The 24,202-nt window shown below is 39.7% G+C and overlaps 1 protein-coding gene across 3 annotated transcripts in view; it reads right to left on the bottom strand.

Annotated features, from left to right (window-relative positions):
* LOC123505562 (Bloom syndrome protein homolog) overlaps positions 1–24,202 on the bottom strand; it is a 99,535-nt gene that overhangs the window by 31,379 nt on the left and 43,954 nt on the right. For all 3 annotated transcript variants that reach the window (XM_045257028.1, XM_045257029.1, XM_045257030.1), the window contains 2 exons: positions 13,203–13,350; positions 689–823 (listed from right to left, as the gene is read on the bottom strand). In XM_045257028.1, coding sequence (XP_045112963.1) covers positions 689–823; positions 13,203–13,350 — 283 coding nt within the window. The remainder of the gene's footprint in view (positions 1–688; positions 824–13,202; positions 13,351–24,202) is intronic.

Here is a 24,202-nt window from a genome sequence, read left to right as displayed (position 1 = left end):
CGTGATAAGGCAAGGCATTGCTGTACAATATGTAGCATGTATGTTAATTTTTGTAGTCTGTGACACTGTTGGTAGGAATGTGTGACCTGTATACAATGAAAGTGCAAAACTTAAGGAAATAATAAGCAAAAGTCTGGATGGTAAGAATTTGGCACTTGGCGTGAAACTTAAGGATCATGAAACTCACGTATCATGAGACTTGGGTGGTAAGGTATCTATATAACTAATGCTTGCCATATCACATCCCTTCTCTTAACCAATCCCTTGAATGTTGTATTCTTTTTTCTCCCATATTCCAATTACTTCTATATATCTTTTACCTAGTCTCTCTAGGTTGTTGTCCAATGGCCATATTACTTCAAAGTGTTCATTCTCCATTGTTTATCTTATAACCTTACCATTCAAAGGGTAATAAGAAATGAAACTCATAATTAGAAGTGTTATATAAACAGAACATATAATAATCTAATTTAAAGTTTCCAATTATGCACTGTCTCCTACAAGATTAGTAGACTAATTCGGACATTCAGTGTCTCCTGTAAAGATAGTTTATCATTAAGAGAACCACAAAAGATGTACTCAAAATAAGACACAAGAATTCTGTAGCTTTGTGGTTTTCAAGTGAAGCACCAGCTTTCAGCTAAGTTCTATCAGCAAATCTAGAATCATGAAAGATGTGTCACATTACCATTTTGTGTCAGCATCAAGTCCAAGTTGGTGAAGGATGTCAACCCTGACTCTTGGTGTGGCTGTGGCTGTCAGGGCCATGAGGGGCACTCCAGGGAATCGCTCCCGTAGAATTTTCAGTTTCTTATAGTCTGGTCTGATGAAGAGATGAAAAGACTGAGTAGAGTAATATAGAATTTACATTTTTCCATCACAACCTCTTATCTAATTAGCTCAACTGTCCCTTTGCTTTCTTTTACACCCCTGATCTGTTTTCTTCATATTTTCTTTAATTACCTTATGTTTCACACCTCTCCTAACTCTATTTCCCCACACACACACACACACACACACACACACACACACACACACACACACGGCCCGGTAGCTCAGTGGTTAGAGCGCTGGCTTCACAAGCCAGATAACCGGGGTTCGATTCCCCGGCCGGGTGGAGATATTTGGGTGTGTCTCCTTTCACGTAGCCCTGTTCACCTAGCAGTGAGTAGGTACGGGATGTAAATCGAGGAGTTGTGACCTTGTTGTCCCGGTGTGTGGTGTGTGCCTGGTCTCAGACCTATCCCAAGATCGGAAATAATGAGCTCTGAGCTCGCTCCGTAGGGTAACGTCTGGCGGTCTCGTCAGAGACTGCAGCAGATCAAACAGTGAATCAAACAGTGAATACACACACACACACACACTGTCGCCGTCTCTGAGAGAGGACGGCTCGTCTCTGGCTGCGGACGGGAAGAAGTGAAAATACCTATGGTGTTACAGGGCCCGGGTACCTCTAAGTTAGTGTCCTGTTGATGTCCTACTGTCGCATAGTGTTAAAAATGAGGAATATGGAGAGTGGTCCCTGAGATGAGAGTGTGGGCGGTGACTGTTTTGGCCATAATCAGCTGACGATAACAAACATGGCGGTTACTCCTAGACGACCCAAAGATTTTGAAGGTTTTACAACTACTCCAAGAGGACTGGAGAAATTAGATATGGATGCAAGAATCCAGGCACTGGAAAATAAGTTCCTAAACATTTTGTCCATAGAAGAAAAACTGGATAGAGTTATAGCCGAGAATGATTCGTTCAAAAAAGAGATCTATTTGTTAACGATAGCGAATAAAGAGCTATTGAAGGCAAAAGTAGAGATGGAGAAAGAAAACCAACAACTAAGGAAACAATGTGAAGAGATGAAGGCTAAACTCCTAGAAATGGAGATGAAAATATCCGAAGGGGACTTGAGGAAGGAGAATTGCCTTAATCTAATTGATGCTAGGATGAAAGAAGTGAACCATGAACATCAGGAGGTACAAAGGTCCTTTAGGGAGATAGTGAAAAAGCAGGAAGAGGAAAATAAAATGATTATGCAGAGTGAAATGGTAAAGGTACTAAAGGAAAATGAGTATGTGGTGAGAGATATTGCTGAAAAGAAAAAATGTGTGATCATAATAGGATTGAGGGAGGAAACTAACAGAAACTGGCAAGATAGGAGGAATAAGGAAAATGACAGGATTAAGTCTTTACTGAATAAGATCTCTGTGGAGGAAGAGGACCTATATGTTGAAGTAGAAAAAAGTGTGAGATTGGGAGCTTTTCAGGAAGGCAAGAATAGACCATTAAAATTGAAATTAAAATCTCAGGTGGCAGCGGAGGCCTTGTTGAGGAGGGCTTGGAAACTTAAGGACTCGGAGGAAACCAAAACAATTTACATAAGAAGAAATATGTCACAGGATGAGCGAATGAAAATGAAAGAGCTTGTAACTGAAGTGAAAGAGAGGAATGACGAAAGAACAGAGGAGGAAAAGACCAAGTTTTTTTTGGAGGATGAGAAATGGGAGGCTAAAGAAGTGGTGGATAAAACAGACGGAATAGACATTACATGGAAGAAAGAGACTAGGAATGGAATAAAAGTGACTTACATGAATATAGATGGATTTCTGTCTAAGAGGCTAGAATGTATGGATAACCTAAGAAATAACGAACCGGACATAATGTGTGTAGTGGAAACAAAGCTAAGGCCCGAAATAAAGCTAGACTGGTTTGTTGTAAAACACTACAAAGTATGGAGAAATGATAGAAAAATAAAGGAGGTGGTGGTATAATGGTTCTTACAAAGGAAGATCTGATAGTGAAGGAGGTGAACTACAGTAAGAAAAATGAGGAGTGATAAGTATGCTTATAACAGATGGCAAGAGGGACATTAATATTATAACAGTATACATACCACCCAGAACCAGTGCTTGGGAATATGAACAGTACCAAATGGTGATGAGAAATACTCTAGACAGAATGAAGCAAGAACTCATCAGAAAGGATAGAGTGATGATAGTCGGAGACTTTAATTGTAAAGAAATAGTGTGGGAAGACTACGAAGTGGGCAGAGGAATTGTTAAAGGTAGCAACAAATAACTTGATGACACAGTGGGTGAGATCACCAACAAGGTGCAGGGGACAAGATGTTGCAGCAAGGTTGGATTTGGTATTTACCAGGGGCATCTCTCTAAAGAGGAAATTGAACATAAATGTCCCTTGGGGAAAAGCAATCATGATGTCCTAAGCTTTGAGCTGGATACAGAATTAAGCACGAATAAGATTGTGGAATGCAGGGAGGAAAAATTAAATTATATTAGGGCAAATTATAACCACATAAGGGAGTTCTTTAATGAAATTGACTGGTCCGTGGTATACCAGGAAAGGGATATGCAATTGAAATATGATAAATTTATGGATTTGTATAACTCTGCTGTGAAAAGTTTGTGCCATATTACAGAAAGAGGACTTTAAATAATAAACAGTGGTTTAATAGAAATTGTGAAGAAGCAAAAAAGAACAAAGAAAAGGCATGGAAGAAACTTAAGAAAAACAGTGATGTATTATCAAGAGAAGTTTACAAAACAGCAAGGAATAGATATGTTGAAGTAAGGAGAACAGCACAGAAGGAATATGAACAGAGGGTGGTGGAAAACTGTGATAGTGACCCAAAATGTTTTACAAATTCATAAATGGAAAACTAAATAAAAGGGAGGCAATAGAAAAGGTAAAAATGGGAAGAAGTATATGAGGATGCTGGAGATATAGCTGAAATTTTGAACGACAACTTTTGCAAAGTGTTTACAAAGGAGGAGCATTTTATGGGAGGAAGGCCTACGGAAATAAAGCAAATGCAGGACATCATGGTTACTAAGGAAGATGTAAGGAAAATTATAAGCAATCTGGATATTAATAAATCAATGGGGCCTGATGGCATATCTGGGAGGTTGCTAAATGAATGTAAGGATCAATTGTTGAACCCTGTATTTGATATTGTGGAAACCTCCATACGAACAGGATTAGTCCCGAAAGAGTGGAAAAGAGCTGACATTGTGCCTATATATAAGAATGGTAGTAGAATGGAACCGCTAAATTATAGACCAGTATCGTTGACTAGTATATTGTGCAAGGTATGTGAAGAAGTAATTAAAGCTAAGTGGAGTGAGTATCTAGAAAGTGAAAACATTCTGAGTGAAAGACAGTTTGGTTTCAGAAAAGGAAGATCATGCTATCCAATTTATTATGTTTTTATTCAAGAGTGACTGACATACTACAACATAGAGAGGGATGGGTGGATGCTATCTACCTGGACTTGAGAAAGGCCTTTGATAAAGTACCACACAATAGACTGATGTGGAAACTAAAGAAGATTGGAGGAGTAAATGATAAACTAGCAAAATGGATGGAAAATTACTTAATGGGAAGAGAAATGAGAACAGTGGTGAGAGGAAGGAAGTCCGAGTGGAAGAAGGTAACCAGTGGAGTTCCACAAGGGTCAGTGCTGGTCCCATCATGTTTTTGATTTATGTTAATGATATGCCAGTAGGAATTGACAGTTACATGAACATGTTTGCGGACGATACTAAAATTATGAGGAGAGTAAAGAATGTGGAAGATTGTAACAAGTTACAGGAAGATCTTGATAAAATATATGAGTGGAGTAAGGAGTGGCAGATGGAATTTAATATAGACAAGACCCATGTTATGAAAATGGGAAGAAGTAGATACAGACCAAACTGGGATTACAGGCTGGGTGATGAGAAAATTAAAGAGACCAATGAGGAGAAAGACTTAGGAGTAACCGTGCAAAACACTTTGTCACCGGAGAAACACATTAACAAGATTTTTTGGAAAACATATAACATGCTTCAAAATATTGGCCTTACGTTCCACTACCTAGATGAAGGAATGATGAAGAAGATATTATGTACCTTAATAAGACCCCAGTTAGAATATGCAGCTTGTGTCTGGTCACCGCATATGAAGAAAAATGTGAAGAAGGTAGAAAGGGTACAGAGGCTGGCAACAAGGATGGTACCAGGACTTAGGGAGTTAGACTATGAGGAAAGACTGAGGAAGCTGGGGCTGACCACATTAGAAGAAAGAACAAGAGGAGACATGATAATTATGTATAAATTGGTGAACAAGATTGACATACTGGACAGAGAATTGATAAAGGTGACCACAAGTAATCATCTCCGAGGACATGGAAAAAGCTAATAAAGACATCTGTCTAAATGACGTGAGAAAATACAGTTTCCCGCATCGTAGCATTGATAAGTGGAATAAACTGAACAGTGATGTCGTTGACGCGGTGTGTGTCAATCAGATGAAAGAGAGATATGACAGGAATGGACAAGGAGACAGGACACAGAGAGCTTAGCTCAGGCCCTGTAATACACAAATAGGTAAATACAAATAGGTAAACACACACACACACACACACACACACACACACACACACAACACGGACCGGTAGCTCAGTGGTTAGAGCACTGGCTTCACAAGCCAGAGGACTGGGGTTCAATTCCCCGGCCGGGTGGAGATATTTGGGTGTGTCTCCTTTAACGTGTAGCCCTGTTCACCTAGCAGTGAGTAGGTAGGGATGTAAATCGAGGAGTTGTGACCTTGTTGTCCCGGTGTGTGGTGTGTGCCTGGTCTCAGACCTATCCCAAGATCGGAAATAATGAGCTCTGAGCTCGTTCCGTAGGGTAACGTCTGGCTGTCTCGTCAGAGACTGCAGCAGATCAAACAGTGAATTACACACACACACACACACACACACACACACACACACACACACACACACACACACACACACACACACACACACACACACACACACTGCTGTTACAAGATGATATAAACAAGATCTATGAGTGGAGTTAGAAGTGGAAATTGGAGTTCAATGCCAAGAAATGTCACATAACGGAACTACGAAAGAGCAAAAGAAGACCAGTATAGAACTATTTGATGGGAGAGGAACAAATAATGAAGACTAAAGAACAAAAAGATCTGGAAGTGATTATACAGGAAAATCTGAATCCCGAAAAACACATAAGCAAGATTTTTTATATATTATATAAAATGTTGACTAATGTAAGTGGCATTTCAATTCATGGACAAAAATATGAAAAAAAATATCAGCATATGCATGATACGTCCAAAGCTGGAATATGCAGCTGTGGTGTGGTCTCTGAGCTCTAAAAAAGATATACGAAGATTGGAACGGATAGAGAAGATCGCTACAAAGATGGTGCTGGAATTAAAGGACCTAACAGGTGAAGAAAGGCTGAAGGAAATGGGACTATCAGCCTTACAAGATAGAAGAGAACGAGGAGGTCTAATAACAATGTACACAACAGACAATGGCATTGAAAAGATAAACAAGGAAGACCTGGTGCTGTGACAGAAAAAGACAGAAGTACAAGAGGTCACATAAAGAAGATCAGGATGAGGCAGTGTGTGAAAGATATTGGAAAATACAATTTTCCACACAGAACAGTGGAATGCATTCAATAATGAAGTTGTTACAGCACATAATGTGTATAACTTTAAGGAAAAATTGCATAAATGGAGACAGGGAGACAGGACACTATGAGCCCCACTCAAGCCTTGTACAAAACAACTAGGTAAATACAGTGTCAACACTGTGCTGAAATGATGTGCTGCAAAACTCCCAGGGAAATTGCTTCAGCAGGCGCTGGAGCTAGACATATGTACAGGGGGGATAGGGGGCCATATGGTTCTCCTGTTTCCATAGTAAATAAGGAAACCACAGGGTTCTCCTGTCTCCATAATAAATAAATTTTGGATCCTATAGATCAGTGATATTCACTAAATTTTGCAAGGGAGCCACTTCGGTTAAACACATTCATTGAGAGAGCCAAAGCTACTGCAAGCTAGTGTAACTTAACTAAATTAAGTAGTACTGGGCTGCTAGTGCAATATAGTAAATAAGAAAAATTAGACATGATAATATTAGCCTATATATCTTGTTATTAATAGCAAAATAAAGACCAAACTTACTTAATGCTGTGATGAGCAGAAGTGTGCTTTTTTGTTTTTATTAATTAATTTATTTATTTTTCGAGAGCCCCAAATTGAGTCATCGCGAGCCACTGGCGGCTCGCAAGCCGTGCAATGAATACCACTGGTATAGACGGAAAAATGGCGAGAGAAACGGAATTGAGTGCAGCCAGACAAATGACATCAAAACAAATGCTATATTGTAAAAATCAGCAATTTATCGAAACACCAGTTGGACTGAGGAGATTGAATGAGGATACTAAGGATAAGGACTTTTCTGGATTTAGAGACAAAAGAGGCAATATGAGAAGGTTGATAAACGTGGAAAGAGAGATAAAGTACATGAAGGCAGTGATGGACAAGTAGGACAGACTGATAACTGAAAACACAGAACTGAGAATGAGATTAGTCAAATGTGAGGTCAGTATAATCAATCAGTGATTAAAGGAGGAGATACAGGAGATAAAGAAACAAAATGATATATTAAAAGTTACAAGTCACAAATACAAAGATTCCTTAAGGAGCCTACAAAAAAAAAAAGTAAAGGATGGGATTGAGGACAGAGTAGAAATTGGATTGGGTGAAAACAAGCTGAAGGAATTACAAAATGCATGGAAACAAGAACAGGAAGAAAAAAGTAAAATTTTCAGAGGTACTAAAGAGACAAATTCAAGAAAAAACAAAAGATGCTGTTATACAACTAATTAAGGAGAAAGAAGATCTAGTGAGAGATACAGTGGATAATAGGAAATGTTTCGTGGTTTTTGGGATGAAGGGAAAAAAAATCCAGACAAGTTCATGAGAGCGTGAAGAGAGAGAATTTGCCAAAACTATTATCAAACAGGTCCAGGACAGCACACAGGAGCTGGAACAGGAGGTGGAGGAAATGATTAGGTTGGAAATATCTAGTGAAGGGAGTAGGAAACCAATGAAAGTGAGAATTAAATCACAGGTGGCAGTCGAGGAAATTATGACAAGAAAAGGGAAGCTGGCCAATGATACTGAACATAAGGATATATGGATAAAAAGAGATATGAACCTAGAGGAGAGGGAAAAGGAGAAAGTGCTAAGAAGTGAAGCTAAGGAAAAAAAAACGAGAAAAGGATGGATCGAGAAAAAGAATTTCTACTGGAGGGTTTTAGATATGAGACTAAAGAATTAGTATCTATGGAAGAGCTGGAAGAAAGAGGAGATTGTGGAGGAGGCAAGAAATTAAGAGTGACTTATAACAATACAGATGGGTTGTTATCCAGCGTGTTGGAGGTCAGGGATTATTTGAAAGAAAAAAAAGCCAGATGTAATGTGCATTGCTGAAACAAAACTAAGAGTGGAGATCCATGTTAACTTTAAGGGGGAGGGATATAATACCTGGAGAAGAGACAGGAAGGGTAAAGAGGGAGGAGGAGTGCTAATAATGATTCGCAAAAATATATATGTGGAGGATGTGCAATATGGTGAGGGCAAGGTGGAGGTAATAGGAGTAACAATCAAAACAGGAATTGAAAAAGAGAAAAATTATAGTTATATATGTGCCACCTAAGACAAATACATGGGGAATTGAGGAACATAAGGATATGCAAAAAGAGGTGATTAAGTGCTTTGATAATATGATAAGAAGAGATGAAAGAATACTATTAGTAGGAGACTTTAACTGTAAAAGAGTAAACTGGAGAGAGATGGTAGTAATGGGTAATGCTGGACAATGGAGTGAAGAGGTATTACAGTTGACTATGGTGAATACAATGGATCAGTGGGTGGAAGAGTCAACACGATACATGAAGGAAGAAGAACCATCGTAACCTAGTATTCACAAAGAAGCCAGAGCTCTCTTGGAGTATAAAGTATCTTAGACCAATGGGAAGTAGTGATCATGTAACACTAATGTTGGAAATGCAGGATAAGGATGGGATAAGACACAGAGAATATAAAAAAGAGATTACAATATGCAAGAGCAGATTTTGAAAAGTGAAGAAAATTTTTTGCTGATATTGAGAGGAACATTAAGAACAGAAGGACAATACAGGGGAAATATGAAATTCTCCTACAAAAATATAACAAAGGAGTGAAGAAATATGTACCTATCTATAGAATAAAGAAAAGTATACATGTTTGGCACAATGCCTGATGTATAAAAGCTAAAAAGGCAAAAGATAAAGCTTGAAAACTTAAAAAGCAGAGAAAAGAAAATAACAGACAGCGGTATAAGGATGCGAGAAATGAATATATCAGAGTAAGGAGAGAGGAAGAAAGAAAATTTGAGAAAGATGTGGTGCAAAAAAGCTTTTCTACAATTTTATAAACGGTAAGATGAAGAATAAGGAAACAAAAGAAAAAATAATTAAAGGAGGGAAGACATACCAAACAGCAAAGGAAATAAGTGAAATAATGAATGAGAGCTTCAAAACTGTGGTCACTGAAGAAGAGTAATTTGCAGAACCAAATAGGACATTGCATAGCTGCAGATTGCAGGAAATCATAGTACACAAAGGAGATATTGGAAGATTACTACATAATTTGGATGTCAGAAAAGCAATGGGGACAGTTGGTGTATCAAGCTGGGCACTAAAAGAATGTAAAGAGCAGCTATTAGATCCAATTTGGGAAACGGTTACAAGTTCATTAAAAGAAGGGAGAGTACCACTAGATTGGAAGAGAGCCAACATAATCCATATATTCAATAGAGAAAAGTCAACTGAGCCATTAAATTATAGACTGGTGTCACTTACAAGTGTTGTGGGGATGTTAAGTGAAATAGTTATCAGAGAAAAATTGTCTGTTTGATATAACTTGCTCTTCAAGATATTTAATCTTGAAGAGCAAGTTATATCAAACAGACAATTTGGGTTCAGGACAGGAAGGTTATGTGTGTCAAACTTATTAAGTTTCTACTCAAGAGTAATTGAAGGACTGGAGAGTAGAGATGGATGGGTGGACAGAATATACCTAGACATAAAAAAGGCTTTTGATAAAATCCTTCACAGCAGACTACTTTGGAAGTTAGAGAGCATAGGACGACTGACTGGATAAGGGATTATTTGAAGGACAGAGATGAGAACTGTGATTAGAGATAGATACTCATCCTTGAGGGATAAAGTAACAAGTGGAGTGTCATAAGGGTCAGTGTTATGTTCCATGTACAGGCAAACCCTGCATAACGAATGGGTTAGGTTTAAAAAAAAAGTGTTCATTATGCAAAAATTTCTTGTGTGGGGCCCTAGGATGAGTAAAAAAGATAAATAAAAAAATTTAAAAAATCCAAACGCGTCAAATTCGGACATGGCAGTGGATGGTGGTGGTGGTGATTCAGCGGCGTTTTCAAAATCAGCCAAAATTCCCGCAATAAAAATTTTGTTATAGCGGGATTTGGTGTTCGTTATGTGATTTAAGGGTGTGGAAGGGCGGCGGGGTGGTGGAAGATTGGATATGAAGGTGTGATCAGAATACACTCAAGAGAAATCACTCGAATTGAGTTCTCGTGGCGAATATATATATATATATATCTGAACCTCTTAACCAACTCGCACCCGCAATCCTCACAATTTCAAATTTATTTTAAGGGAACAATTCTCGGGACCCAACACAGACAGATAATCACAGAAGTAAAACACAGTTGCTACACTTTTCCCTTTATTAGTAACTTACAATAATACCTTACACGCCATGCGGTCACATACACGCACACACACAGGCGCACACTATATATTCCTAGAATAACTAAGAAAAGACTTACCACCACTCTGGGATACAATACTCTGCCATGCGTGAGTTCGTGAACACTAAACACTACCTTGTACAAAGACAGCGACCACCCACGTGGACTCCAGGGCCTCCGGGATCACTCCGCCACGTGGGGACGAAGGACACGAATGCACAACACAAATGTTTCTAGAAATAGTTCATCTCAGCTCTTCACAGCTGGGTAGCCACCTGTAAAACACTAATCTGTCCTTGCACAACAGCCTGAAATAAATGATGTAGCTCGTGGCTCCCAACCACTGCTTAACACACTCTCAAAGCCTGAAACGTGGCTCGGCACAGCCTTCAGCACGTGTGAACACAGAGTTAAAATAATTCGTCTTTATCTTGGAGATCGGTATCTCCTCCGTTTCTGCACGACGCTCAGCAAATCATATTGATCTTAAGAGGCTGTTTTCCCTCTGATAAGATGATAGAATCGAAGCCGTGAGCAATATACGGAGGAAAATTACCTACCTTGTGAGCAACACACCCACTTCACACCAAGTCGCGCACTAGACTAGCCATGCGTGTGACCCACTGCAGGTCACGCGCCCTGGCTTGACCCCATTAAACAATAGCTTTTCCTCTAATTCTCCTCATTCCTCTTTCTAACGCCATCCCAACTCTGCATGGACACGTCTATACACCGAAGACGCCCACAGATATGCACAACTCGATGGTGTGCACATGAAAGAAGCAAATTGTTGAGGAAATTTAAATATCGCGCTGAAGTTGAGGTTGGCAACCCTCGCGCTGCCATCCAACCTCCTCGCCAGTCTCAGAGTTGCCAATTACCGATCTGCTGTTTCTCATTACTACAGCTCCATAATGACTCTAGTCATCTCCTCAGCATTCCAATATTGTAGCCAATATCCAATTACACATCTCAGTACTATCAGCTGGGAGAATAACTCGTTCTTCTGAACTAGCTTCTCCCAGCAATGTGTATTCCTCCACCTTGAAGACAGGCGAACATAGCCTTGCGTGGGCATCATCTGTTGGTTCTTTCTGCAAATTTATTCGCTGGCATGGGCTTACCATGACAAAGGGTAATAAAACAAAACATTCGTTGTGGCGAAAATTCATTGTGTAAACGTTCATTATGCGGGGTTTGCCTGTATATGTAAATGAAATTCAAAATGGGGTAAACAGTTATATTAATTTGTTTGCTGATGATGCAAAATTGCTATGAGTAATCAAAACTCAAGAGGACTGTTTGCTGCTGCAGAAAGATATAAACAAAATCTACAAGTGAAGTAAGAAGTAGAAATTAAAGTTCAATGCAAAGAAATGTCACGTAAAGGAACTAGGAAAGAGTAAGAGAAGACCGGCAAGGAACTATCTGATAGGAGAGGAACTATCTGATAGGAGAAGAACAAATAATGAAGACTAAAGAGGAAAAAGATTTGGGAGTGGTTATACAAGAAAATCTGAACCCTGAAAAACACATAAGTATGATATTTGAATTAGCATATAAAATGTTTACTAATATAAGAGAGGCATTTCAATTCATGGATAAATATATGTATGATGAAAAATATTATCACAAGCATGATACATCATAAGCTGGAATATGCAGCAGTGGTATGATCACTGAGCTCTAAAAAAGGTATAAGAAGATTAGAATGGATTCAGAAGATAGCTACAAAGATGGTACTGGAACTAAAGGACCTAACATATGAAGAAAGGCAGAAGAAATGTTGTTGTTTTTTTATTAATTAATTAATTTATTTTATTTTTTTTATTATTAATTAATTTATTTATTTATTTATTATTTTTTTTTTTTTACGTTAAGTGCCTGTAGGCACACTTGAAGAGTGTATGGGAAACGCTGTTCAGCTTCCGCCCATTAGTGGCGCAGGCAACTTTATTTGTAGTGGTACCCATATTAGGGCCCATATCACCCCCGAAGCTCATTATGGGTGTAACCAGCTAGAACCTGGGTATCATGGTGACATGTAGGTAACTTTAAACCACTCGACAAACGGCAAAGTGTTTAAGGCTGTACGTGGTGGGATTCAAACCTACGCGTGGACGTCTGTCCGATCCCACGCTAACCACCTTATCCACTATGCCACTGCCTCCCTTGTAAGTTTGGAACTGCCAACCTTACACGATAGAAGAGAACGAGGAGACTTAAAAACAATGTATAAAATAGTAAATGGCATTAAAAAGATAGACAAGGAAGACCTGGTGCTGGTGACATAAGAAGCTGGAAGGAGAAGAGGAAATGTAAAGAAGATTAGGATGAGGCAGTGTGTGAAGGATATTGGAAAATACAGTCTTCCACATAGAATGGTAGAAAAGTGGAATGCATTGAGTGATGAAGTTGTTACAGCACATAATGTGCATAACTTTACAGAAAAATTGGATAAATGGAGACATGGAGACAAGACACTATGAGCCCCACTCGAACCCTGTACAATACAATTAGGTAAATACACAAAATAATGGCTTCTCACCTGAAGTCATGTCCCCAGTCTGAAACACAGTGGGCCTCATCAATGACAAATCTTGAAAGCCTCTGATGGTTGTAGAGTCGTTCCAGGAGGTCAGTAAATTTCTGACTGGCACTAATCTTTTCAGGGGTCACATACAAGAGCTTCATGGCTGTAGAATTTCAAAGTCCAGATTAAAAAAAAAAAAAAAAAAAAAAAAAATATATATATATATATATATATATATATATATATATATATATATATATATATATATATATATATATATATATATATATATACACACAAAATGAATAAATACCATATATATGTAGTATGTGTAAATGAATAATAATCAAACAAGTAGAAGTAAATAAAAATAAATAATACAGAATAATAGTGCTTTTAATAAAGAATATATTGAGTCAATGAAATTAGTTGTCCATTACGGTCAATTAATACTATACTAGACTGCAGTTTACAAATGCAGTGGAGTACCAAATTTCATGGTATTTCAATTAATTTTCTGGCAAGAACTAAAAATTCCAAGTACAAAGGCACTCAAGTTTTGTTTCTGCCACCTTACATTTAGTTCATCAACCACTTCACAATGGATGCTTAAAAATGCATGTAGCTGATGTATGGCAGACCCAAAAGCATTCACTCATCTAATATCCGGTATGAAATATAATTTTTCTCTCACTTTCCATCTCTGATAAAAGAAGTAAAAAAACATATGTCCAGTACCTAGATTCTTCAGTAATCCAGCATCCATCTGTATTAACTTTCTATGTGTGCATGCAAGTGTGCATGCACGTAAGAGTACACACACACGGTAGCTCAGTGGTTAGAGCGCTGGCTCCACAAGCCAGAGGACCGGGGTTCAATTCCCCAGCCGGGTGGAGATATTAGGGTGTGTCTCCTTTCACGTGTACCCCCTGTTCACCTAGCAGTGAGTAGGTACGGGATGTAAATCGAGGAGTTGTGACCTTGTTGTCCCGGTGTGTGGTGTGTGCCTGGTCTCAGGCCTATCCGAAGATCGGAAACAATGAGCTCTGAGCTCGTTCCGTAGGGTAACGTCTGGCTGTCTCGTCAGAGACTGCAGCAGATCAAACAGTGAATTACAAACACTGATCCTGAGAGAAGAACATGACATTCAAAGCACAAGATCGCATAGTAAAAAACTGAGGAAGGGAAGATGTCTGAGAGATGTTAAAAAATATAGTTTCTCGCAAAGACGTGTTGAGACTTGGAACAGTTTGAGTGAGGAAGTGATGTCAGCAATGAGTGTGCATAGTTTTAAAGAAAAATTGGATAAGTGTAGATATGGAGACGGGGCCACACGAGCGTAAAGCCCAGGCCCTGTAAAACTACAACTAGGTAAATACAACTAGATAAATACACACACACACACACACACACACACACACACACACACACACACACACACACACGATAGCTCAGTGGTCATAAGAGGATTGCGGGAGGAAACTAACAGGAACTGGCAGGATAGGAGGGATAAGGAAAACGACAGGATCAAGTCTTTACTGAATAAGATCTGAGTAGAGGAAGAGGGCCTATATACTGAGGTAGAAGAAAGTGTGAGATTAGGAGCTTTTGAGGAAGGCAAGAATAAACCATTAAAATTGAAATTAAAGTTTCAGGTGGCAGCTGAGGTCTTGCTGAGGAGGGCTTGGAAACTTAAGGACTCTGAGAAAACCAAAACAATTTACATAAGAAGAAATATGTCACAGGATGAACGAATGAAAATGAAAGAGCTTGTAACTGAAGTGAGAGAGAGGAATGACGAAAGAAGAGGAGGAAAAGACCAAATTTTTTTTGGAGGATGAGAAATGGGAGGCTAAAGAAGTGGTGGATAAAACAGACGGAATAGACATTACATGGAAGAAAGAGACTAGGAATGGAATACAAGTGACTTACATGAATATAGATGGATTTCTGTCTAAGAGGCTAGAATGTATGGATTACCTAAGAAATAATGAACCGGACATAATGTGTGTGGTGGAAACAAAGCTAAGGCCCAAAATAAAGCTAGATTTGTTTGTTGTAAAACATTACAAAGTATGGAGAAATGATAGAAAAATAAAGGTGGTGGTATAATGGTTCTTACTAAGGAAGATCTGATAGTGAAGGAGGTGAACTATAGTAAGAGAAATGAGGAAGTGATAAGTATGCTTATAACAGATGGTAAGAGAGACATTAATATTATAACAGTATACATACCACCCAGAACCAGTGCTTGGGAATATGAACAGTACAAAATGGTAATGAGAAATACTCTAGACAGAATGAAGCAAGAACCCATCAGAAAGGATAGAGTGATGATAGTCAGGGACTTTAATTGTAAAGAAATAGTGTGGGAGGACTACAAAGTGGTGAACGGTGGTGAGTAGGCAGAGGAATTGTTAAATGTAGCAACAAATAACTTGATGACACAGTGGGTGAGATCACCAACAAGGTGTAGGGGACAAGATGTTGCAGCAAGGTTGGATTTGGTATTTACCAGGGGCATCTCTCTAAAAGAGGAAATTGAACATGAATGTCCCTTGGGGAAAAGCAATCATGATGTCCTAAGCTTTGAGCTGGATACGGAATTAAGCACGAATAAGATTGTGGAATGCAGGGAGGAAAAATATAATTTTATTAGGGCAAATTATAACCACATAAGGGAGTTCTTTAATGAAATTGACTGGTCCGTGGTATACCAGGAAAGGGATATGCAATTGAAATACGATAAATTTATGGATTTATATAACTCTGCTGTGAAAAAGTTTGTGCCATATCATAGAAAGAGGACTTTAAATAATAAACAGTGGTTTAATAGAAATTGTGAAGAAGCAAAAAAGAACAAAGAAAAGGCATGGAAGAAACTTAAGAAAAACAGTGATGTATTATCAAGAGAAGTTTACAAAACAGCAAGGAATAGATATGTTGAAGTAAGGAGAACAGCACAAAAGGAATATGAACAATGGGTGGTGAAAAGCTGTGATAATGACCCTAAAATGTTTTACAAATTCATAAATGGAAAACTAAATATAAGGGAGGCAATAGAAAAGTTAAAAAATGGGGAAGAAGTATATGAGGATGCTAGAGATATAGCTGAAATTTTGAACGACAACTTTTGCAGTGTTTACAAAGGAGGAGCATTTTATAGGAGAAAGGCCTACGGAAATAAAGCAAATGCAAGACATCATGGTTACTAAGGAAGATGTAAGGAAAATTATAAGCAATCTGGATATTAATAAATCAATGGGGCCTGATGGCATATCTGGGAGGTTGCTAAATGAATGTAAGGATCAATTGTTGAACCCCGTATTTGATATTGTAGAAACCTCCATATGAACAGGAATAGTTCCGAAAGAGTGGAAAAGAGATGACATTGTGCCTATATATAAGTGTACCGAGTAGCAGTACTGGAGTGGGATTATTACCCACTATTAGGGTATTTATTTAGTCCAAATCCTCATCTTCCCTTTCATATGTGTAGCTAGGAATTCTTATATAGGGAGTCCCTGAAGGGGGAGAAGGGAGATGACGTATGGCTGCGTGCGCAGTCATCATGGCTGCCACCTTATAAGGTGAGGAGCGTGGTGGCGTCGCCCTCAGAACATCACCCCGCTCTCGTCTCGAGCACCGTTCCTGTGGAACCTTCTGCCACTTCCAGCCCAACAGGCCCAATCAGGCAGAGAGACAGAGAGAAAGAGAAGCAGGACGCCGCGAGGGACAGGCCACCATTTTTACCTCTTGGGACGCCACCACATGCACCCTCACGCCCTCTCATCTACAGCTGAGTTACCCACGGTTTCCCCACCCCCATAGGTCTCCCATCTTATAGGTAGGCTAGGTAGGAAGTTATCTGACTGTGATGAGTTGCTATTGAATTAAAGGGTCTATTTTGTTAAGCTTGGTGTGTTCATCACTCCCCCCTTGGATTCGTTACATCTTTCTTGCTCCCCTTACTCGGCCTAAGCTTCACGTAAGCCCAGTACAAGAGACTGAGCCTCACGAAGGTTCAGTATAGATGTGTTTTATATAGGCACATCGACCCACGTAACTCTCCGTAGAGACAGGAGTAATCAGTGTTTATCCCCCCCCTTGTTTAGTAGTGAAGTGGTGTTTCTCCTCCGTTTATTTTTTTTTTTTTTTTTCCTTTTCTTAATTTTGCCTCATGTTTCAAGTGGCCATTATGGAGTCACAGCGACAGGAAAGAGGAAGGGGAACAGTGAGAGTTAGGTGTTCGTCCCTTCCCCCATGATGTTTTGTTGGTGGTTCGGTAGCACGGGGACACTCCCCCACAAGTAATTACCTTTGGGTGGTAGTTGGCACCGTGCCGGTCCCCCTTGCTACCCTCCCACCTCTAGTTTATCCGCGCGGATAAGCTAGGGGAGGAGACCAAAATTTTTCTTTCTTTTTTTTTCAGTTTAGGGGTAATTTTTTTTTTTTACATTTCCCATTTGGCTCATATGTTCTGGCATGTTTTTTTTCAATAAGTTATTTTCTTATGCATTGATATTTTGGTGTGATTAGCTTCTTGTCTCCACAGGAAGGTACGTTGTTTTTATAATGAGAATTTAAGTTGTGTTTTGGTGAAATAGAAAGCCACTGTTCACCCAATTTTCATTTTGTTTAGTTTGTGACAAGTTGTCAGGTATTTTTTTTCTTTCGTTATGGATGAGTTGGCGGATTTTCTGAGCTTAAGGGCGGAGTGGATGCCTAAAAAGGAAAATGAACCAGTAATAAAAACGAAGATGATACGGTAGTTAACCAGATAACGAGCGTAAGTCCGTCAGGTGCAGAGGCAGTAAATAACTTAGAGATGAAGGAATATTTAGAAGGAGGAAGAATACCACGTGCCAGATACTCCCCTGTCGTTTTGAATCAGTTTATTGTTCACGATGGAGTGTTATATTACTCCAAACAAAAGAAAGATGGAACCATCCTATATTTATTGGTTGTACACCAGACACTAAAGAAACAAGCTATTGTATTGGCCCATGAAAAAGAGTCTGGACATTTAGGACAACTAAAAACCATGTTAAAAGCTGAAGAATATTTTTACTAGCCAAATCAAAGATGAGACATAAAGAAATCTAACAGAGAATGTATAATTTGTCAACAATGTAAAACTGCACCAGCTTTACAAAAGACATACCAGGAATTGCCTCCTGTAAATCAACCTTTGGAAAGAATTAGTATCGATATTACTGAAATGACTCCAGCCAGAGGAGGTTATAAGTACGTATTAACCATCATAGATAACTTTTCAAGATTTGTAAAGTTGGTGAAGTTACGGTCCAGACACGCTGAGGAGGTAGTTAGGGTTATTAAGAGTTACTTGGGAGACTATGGGGTACCGAAGGTACTCCTAGCTGACAACGCGTGCGAGTTCCGCTCACAATTGTTGACAGAATTCTATCGTACGCATGGGATAGAGATGGTGTTTTCCACCCCATACCATCCATGTGGGAACTCTATCACCGAACGGTTACATCGAACCATGAAGTCAGTGCTAGCGTCTCTCGGGAAAGGACAACCGCACAGGTGGTCCGAGTGCCTCACGCAGTGTCAGTAGATCCTTAATGCGGCCGTACACACGAGACCATTGGCGAACAACCCTATTTCCTTTTCTTCCGGCGCCATGCTCCTCGCTATGTGGGAACTACTTTGCCCCAGGTGGACGATGAAATAGACATTAATGCAGCCCTGGAGGCAGTGAGACAATCATCCCGTGCAAATAGCAGGAAGTGGTTAGCTAGAGCGAACATTGGCCGGAAGGACCAAAAAGTCGAGGTAGATGATTTGGTGTGGATAAAAAGGGAACAGCTTGGTTCGTCAGCTGATAGAAAACTTGGTCTCAAGTGGATTGGACCGTATAAGGTTAAAAAGGTGAATTCTGATGGAGTGTCATATGAAGTGGAAAATGTGTTCAATGGCAAAATACTCCATAGAGCAGCTGACCGAGTGAGAAAATATGTAACTGATGAAGGGTACGTGGTAGACATGGAAGAAATTGTAGTGCCCTCCGATGAGGAGGAAGAAGACAATGAGGTAGAGGAGCCCAGACCGACTCGTGAGAGACGGCCAGTGAGGAGATTTATAGAAGAATACTAAGTGTATAGACCCCTAAGGACATTGGAATCTTGTGACTGCCCTATACTTCTTTTGCAGCTACATCAGACCCGCTGCTGGGGAAGGAGACCGCCACTGTTGGGGGTGGCTGGAATGTTCAGGAGGGGGGGCCTCCTGAATCCAGTCCCCACAGAATAAGGCCTTGGAGAGGACTACGTCGGCCTCTCTACTCCGCCCCTGTACGCCTGGACTGATGGGAAGTGGGTGGCGCAACACCAACTGGGAGGTCAGGTCCTGCCGAACCAGTAGAGACGTCAAGGTCTCACACTAAGTGGAAAATTGTAGAGTGTGAAATGTTGAAACGAAGGGCAGTAATACCACAGATACCCTGGACACTGTAAATAGCCCTAAATGGTTATATATGCTCACGGTGGTGTATCGCGATTACGTGGATTGTTATGTGTGTGTTACTTTTTTGTTGTTGTAAAAGAGAAGACGAGGATTTGTTTTCCCTGAGGAAAAAGCCATGTACCGAGTAGCAGTACTGGAGTGGGATTATTACCCACTTAAGTAGGGTATTTATTTAGTCCAAATCCTCATCTTCCCTTTCATATGTGTAGCTAGGAATTCTTATATAGGGAGTTCCTGTAGGGGGAGAAGGGAGATGACGTATGGCTGCGTGCGCAGTCATCATGGCTGCCACCTAATAAGGTGAGGAGCGTGGTGGCGTCGCCCTCAGAACATCATCCCGCTCTCGTCTCGAGCACTGTTCCTGTGGAACCTTCTGCCACTTCCAGCCCAACAGGCCCAATCAGGCAGAGAGACAGAGAGAGAGAGAAGCAGGACGCCGCAAGGGACGGGCCGCCATTTTTACCTCTCGGGACGCCACCACACGCACCCTCACGTCCTCTCATCTACAGCTGAGTTACCCACGGTTTCCCCCCCCCCCCATAGGTCTCCCATCTTATAGGTAGGCTAGGTAGGAAGTTATCTGACTGTGATGAGTTGTTATTGAATTAAAGGGTCTATTTTGTTAAGCTTGGTGTGTTCATCACTCCCCCTTGGATTCGTTACATCTTTCTTGCTCCCCTTACTCGGCCTAAGCTTCACGTAGGCCCAGTACAAGAGACTGAGCCTCACGAAGGTTCAGTATATAAGAATGGTAGTAGAATGGAACCGCTAAACTATAGACCAGTATCGTTGACTAGTATATTGTGCAAGGTATGTGAAGAAGTAATTAAAGCTAAGTGGAGTGAGTATCTAGAAAGTGAAAACATTCTGAGTGAAAGGCAGTTTGGTTTCAGAAAAGGAAGATCGTGCGTATCCAATTTATTATGTTTTTTATTCAAGAGTGACTGACATACTACAACATAGAGAGGGGTGGGTGGATGCTATCTACCTGGACCTGAGAAAGACCTTTGATAAAGTACCACACAATAGACTGATGTGGAAACTAAAGAAGATTGGAGGAGTAAATGATAAACTAGCAAAATGGATGGAAAATTACTTAGTGGGAAGAGAAATGAGAACAGTGGTGAAAGGAAGGAAGTCCGAGTGGAAGAAGGTAACCAGTGGAGTTCCACAAGGATCAGTGCTTGGTCCCATCATGTTTTTGATTTATGTTAATGATATGCCAGTAGGAATTGACAGTTACATGAACATGTTTGCAGATTTTCCTCTTTAGTCTTCATTATTTGTTCCTCTCCCATCAAATAGTTACATACTGGTCTTCTCTTATTCTTTCCTAGTTCCATTATAAGGCACTTCTTGCCATTAAACTCCAATTTCCACTTCCTGCTCCACTCATAGATCTTGTTTAAATCTTCCTGCAACAACACTCCTCTCTGGTTTTGATAACTCTTAGCAACTTTGCATCATCAGCGAATAAATTTATATAACTGTTTATCCCAATGTGAATGTCGTTTACATAAACTTAAAACATAATGGGGTCTAACACTGACCCTTGTGGCACTCCGCTAGTTACTTTACACCAAGATGAGTATGTATCTCTGATCACAGTTCTCATTTCCCTATCCTTCAAATAATCTCTTATCCATTCGAGCAAGGTTCCATGCAGTCCTCCTATGTTCTCTAGTTTCCAAAGTAGCCTTCCATGAGGAACTTTATCAAAAGCCTTTTTAATGTCCAGGTATACTGTGTCTACCCATCCATCTCTGTTTTCAAGTCCTGCAATAACTCTCAAATAGAAGCTTAATAGGTTTGAGCTTTCATAATTTTGGCATGTGGTTTTTTAGAATGTCAATTTGCTGCTTTATTTCCTGAATCTCCTCTTTCAATTCCTGTCCTGATTTATTGCACTGACTTTCTCACATTCAGCTACTCTCAATTTCAGGGCTGTGTTCTCCGTTATCAGTCGGTCTTGTTTGCCCATGAGACTGGACATCACCTCTTTCATATATCTTAATTCTCTTTCTACATTAATAAGCCTTCTCATATTACCTCGTTCATCCCTGAAACCCAAGAAATCCTTTTCCATAGTATCATCTAACAGTTTCCTTAAACCAATAGTGGTTTCTATAAAGCGTTGGTTATCACTCGGCATATGTTTTGATTCTACCATGTGCCTGGCAGCGCTACTTGGTTCCATCTCTCTCTCATTATTCATTCCTTATATGTGATCTAACACTTATTTAATTTGGAGATAGGAGAACCTATGGCCCCCTCTCCCCCTGTACATACGTCTAAGGCCAGTCTCCAACTCCTTTTGTAGGAATCTCTGTGAGCTACTCAAATGCGTGTGTCCTGCACGGTGGCTGCGCTCTGTGTGTGTGTGTGTGTGTGTGTGTGTGTGTGTGTGTGTGTGTGTGTGTGTGTGTGTGTGTGTGTGTGTGTGTGTGTGTGTGTGTGTGTGTGTGTGTGTGTGTGTGTGTGTGTGTGTATTTACCTAGTTGTAGTTTTACAGGGCCTGGGCTTTATGCTCGTGTGGTCCCGTCTCCATATCTACACTTATCCAATTTTTCTTTAAAACTATGTACACTCTTTGCTGATACCACTTCCTCACTCAAACTGTTCCAAGTCTCAACACATCTTTATGGAAACTAAATTTTTAACATCTCTCAGACATCGTCCCTTCCTTAGTTTCTTACTATGCGATCTTGTGCTTCTAAAGTCATATTCTTCTCTCAGGATCAGTTTCTCATTATCCACTTCATCCATTCCGTTAATCAATTTATAAACTTGTATCAGATCCCTCTCTCTTCTCTGCTCCAAGGTTGGTAGATCCATTGCCTTTAGTCTCTCCTCATATGCCATCCCTTTAAATTCTGGAACCATTCTTGTAGCCATTTTTGTAGTCTCTAATTTTCTTATGTGTTTCTTTTATGGGGAGTCCACACAACTCCTGCATATTCCAATCTAGGTCTTATTTTAGTACTTATCAATTTCTTCATCATTTCCTTGTCCATATAGTGAAATGCTACTCCAATATTCCTTAGCAAATTATCGTCTCTCTGAAAATTCTATCAATATGGCTTACCGGTTGATTATTTTCTTCCATTGTCACTCCCAAGTCCTTTTCCTTTTTTACTTTTTCTAGTTCTACTCCATCTCCCATCTTATAGATTCCCACTGGTCGTCTTTCACTTTTTCCCATTTCCATGACATGGCTTTTGTCCACATTGAATTCCATCTCCCATTTTTTGCTCCATTTCCAGATCTTGTTTAAGTCTTCCTGTAGTATTTCACAATCCTCTTTTTGTTTAATGACTCTGCACAGTTTCGCATCGTCCGCAAACAGATTTATGTAGCTGTTCACTCCCTCTGGCATGTCATTTATATATACGAGAAAAGTATTGGTGCCAATACTGACCCCTGTGGCACTCCGCTGTCTACTGTTCTCCACTTGGACTTCATATCTTTAACTATCGTCCTTATTTCTCTCCCCCTTAAGTAATTCTTCATCCATCTCAATGTGCTTCCTTTTAAGCCACCCTTCTCCTCTAACTTCCATAGTAATCTTTCATGTGGCACTTTATCAAAAGCCTTTTTTAGATCTAAATAAATACAGTCAACCCATCCTCTCTCTCTTGTACTTTATCAACTATTCTAGAGTAGAAACTCAATAAATTTGTCACACATGACCGACCTTTTCTAAAACCAAATTGGCTATTTGATAATATTTTGTTGTCTTCAAGAAACCCGATCCATTGCTTCTTTATTACTTTTTCACACATCTTGCATATTACACTAGTTAGTGATACCGGTCTGTAATTTAAAGGTTCTTCCTTCCTTCCGCTCTTATATATGGGAACCACCTCAGCTCTTTTCCACTCCACTGGCACTGTTCCATTTTCTATTGAGCATTTTATGATGTTGTATATTGGACTTGCTAGTTCTTCCCTACATTCTTTCAGTATTCTGCCTGAGACTTCATCCGGTCCCATTGCCTTTTCCTCATCCAATTCCGTCATCAACTTTTTATTTCAAGCTTGGTTACTTTAATCTCTTTCATATAGACAGTCTCTCTATTACCCTGTGGTCTTTCAAATTTGGATTCCTTAGTAAAGACCTCATGAAATTTACTATTTAACAGTTCTGCCATACTTTTTGGGTCTTCCACCATTCCGTTTCTCCTTTTAACCTTTCTATTGTTTCTTTTTGTCTTATTTTTCCATTTATGAATCTGTAGAACAATTTTGGTTGTTCCTTACATTTTTCGACAATGTCCTTTTCATAGTTCTTTTCTTCTTCCTTTCTCACCTTAGCATATTCATTTCTTGCTGCTTTGAAGTTTTCCTTATTTTCTGGATTTCTGTTTCTTCTCCACCTTTTCCATGCTCCATCTCGTTTCTCCTTTGCCCTAGCACATCTTGCATTAAACCAATCTTTCTTTCCTTCTTCTTTAGGTCTATATTTCGGAACATATTCCCTGACCCCAGTTTTGTATATTTCCAAAAATAAGTTATATTTCTCTT

This window comes from Portunus trituberculatus, chromosome 18, assembly GCF_017591435.1.
Source record: "Portunus trituberculatus isolate SZX2019 chromosome 18, ASM1759143v1, whole genome shotgun sequence".
Taxonomy (NCBI): domain Eukaryota; kingdom Metazoa; phylum Arthropoda; class Malacostraca; order Decapoda; family Portunidae; genus Portunus; species Portunus trituberculatus.
The sequence above is the reverse complement of the archived record's forward strand: the minus strand, read 5'-3'. Positions and strand labels throughout refer to the sequence as shown.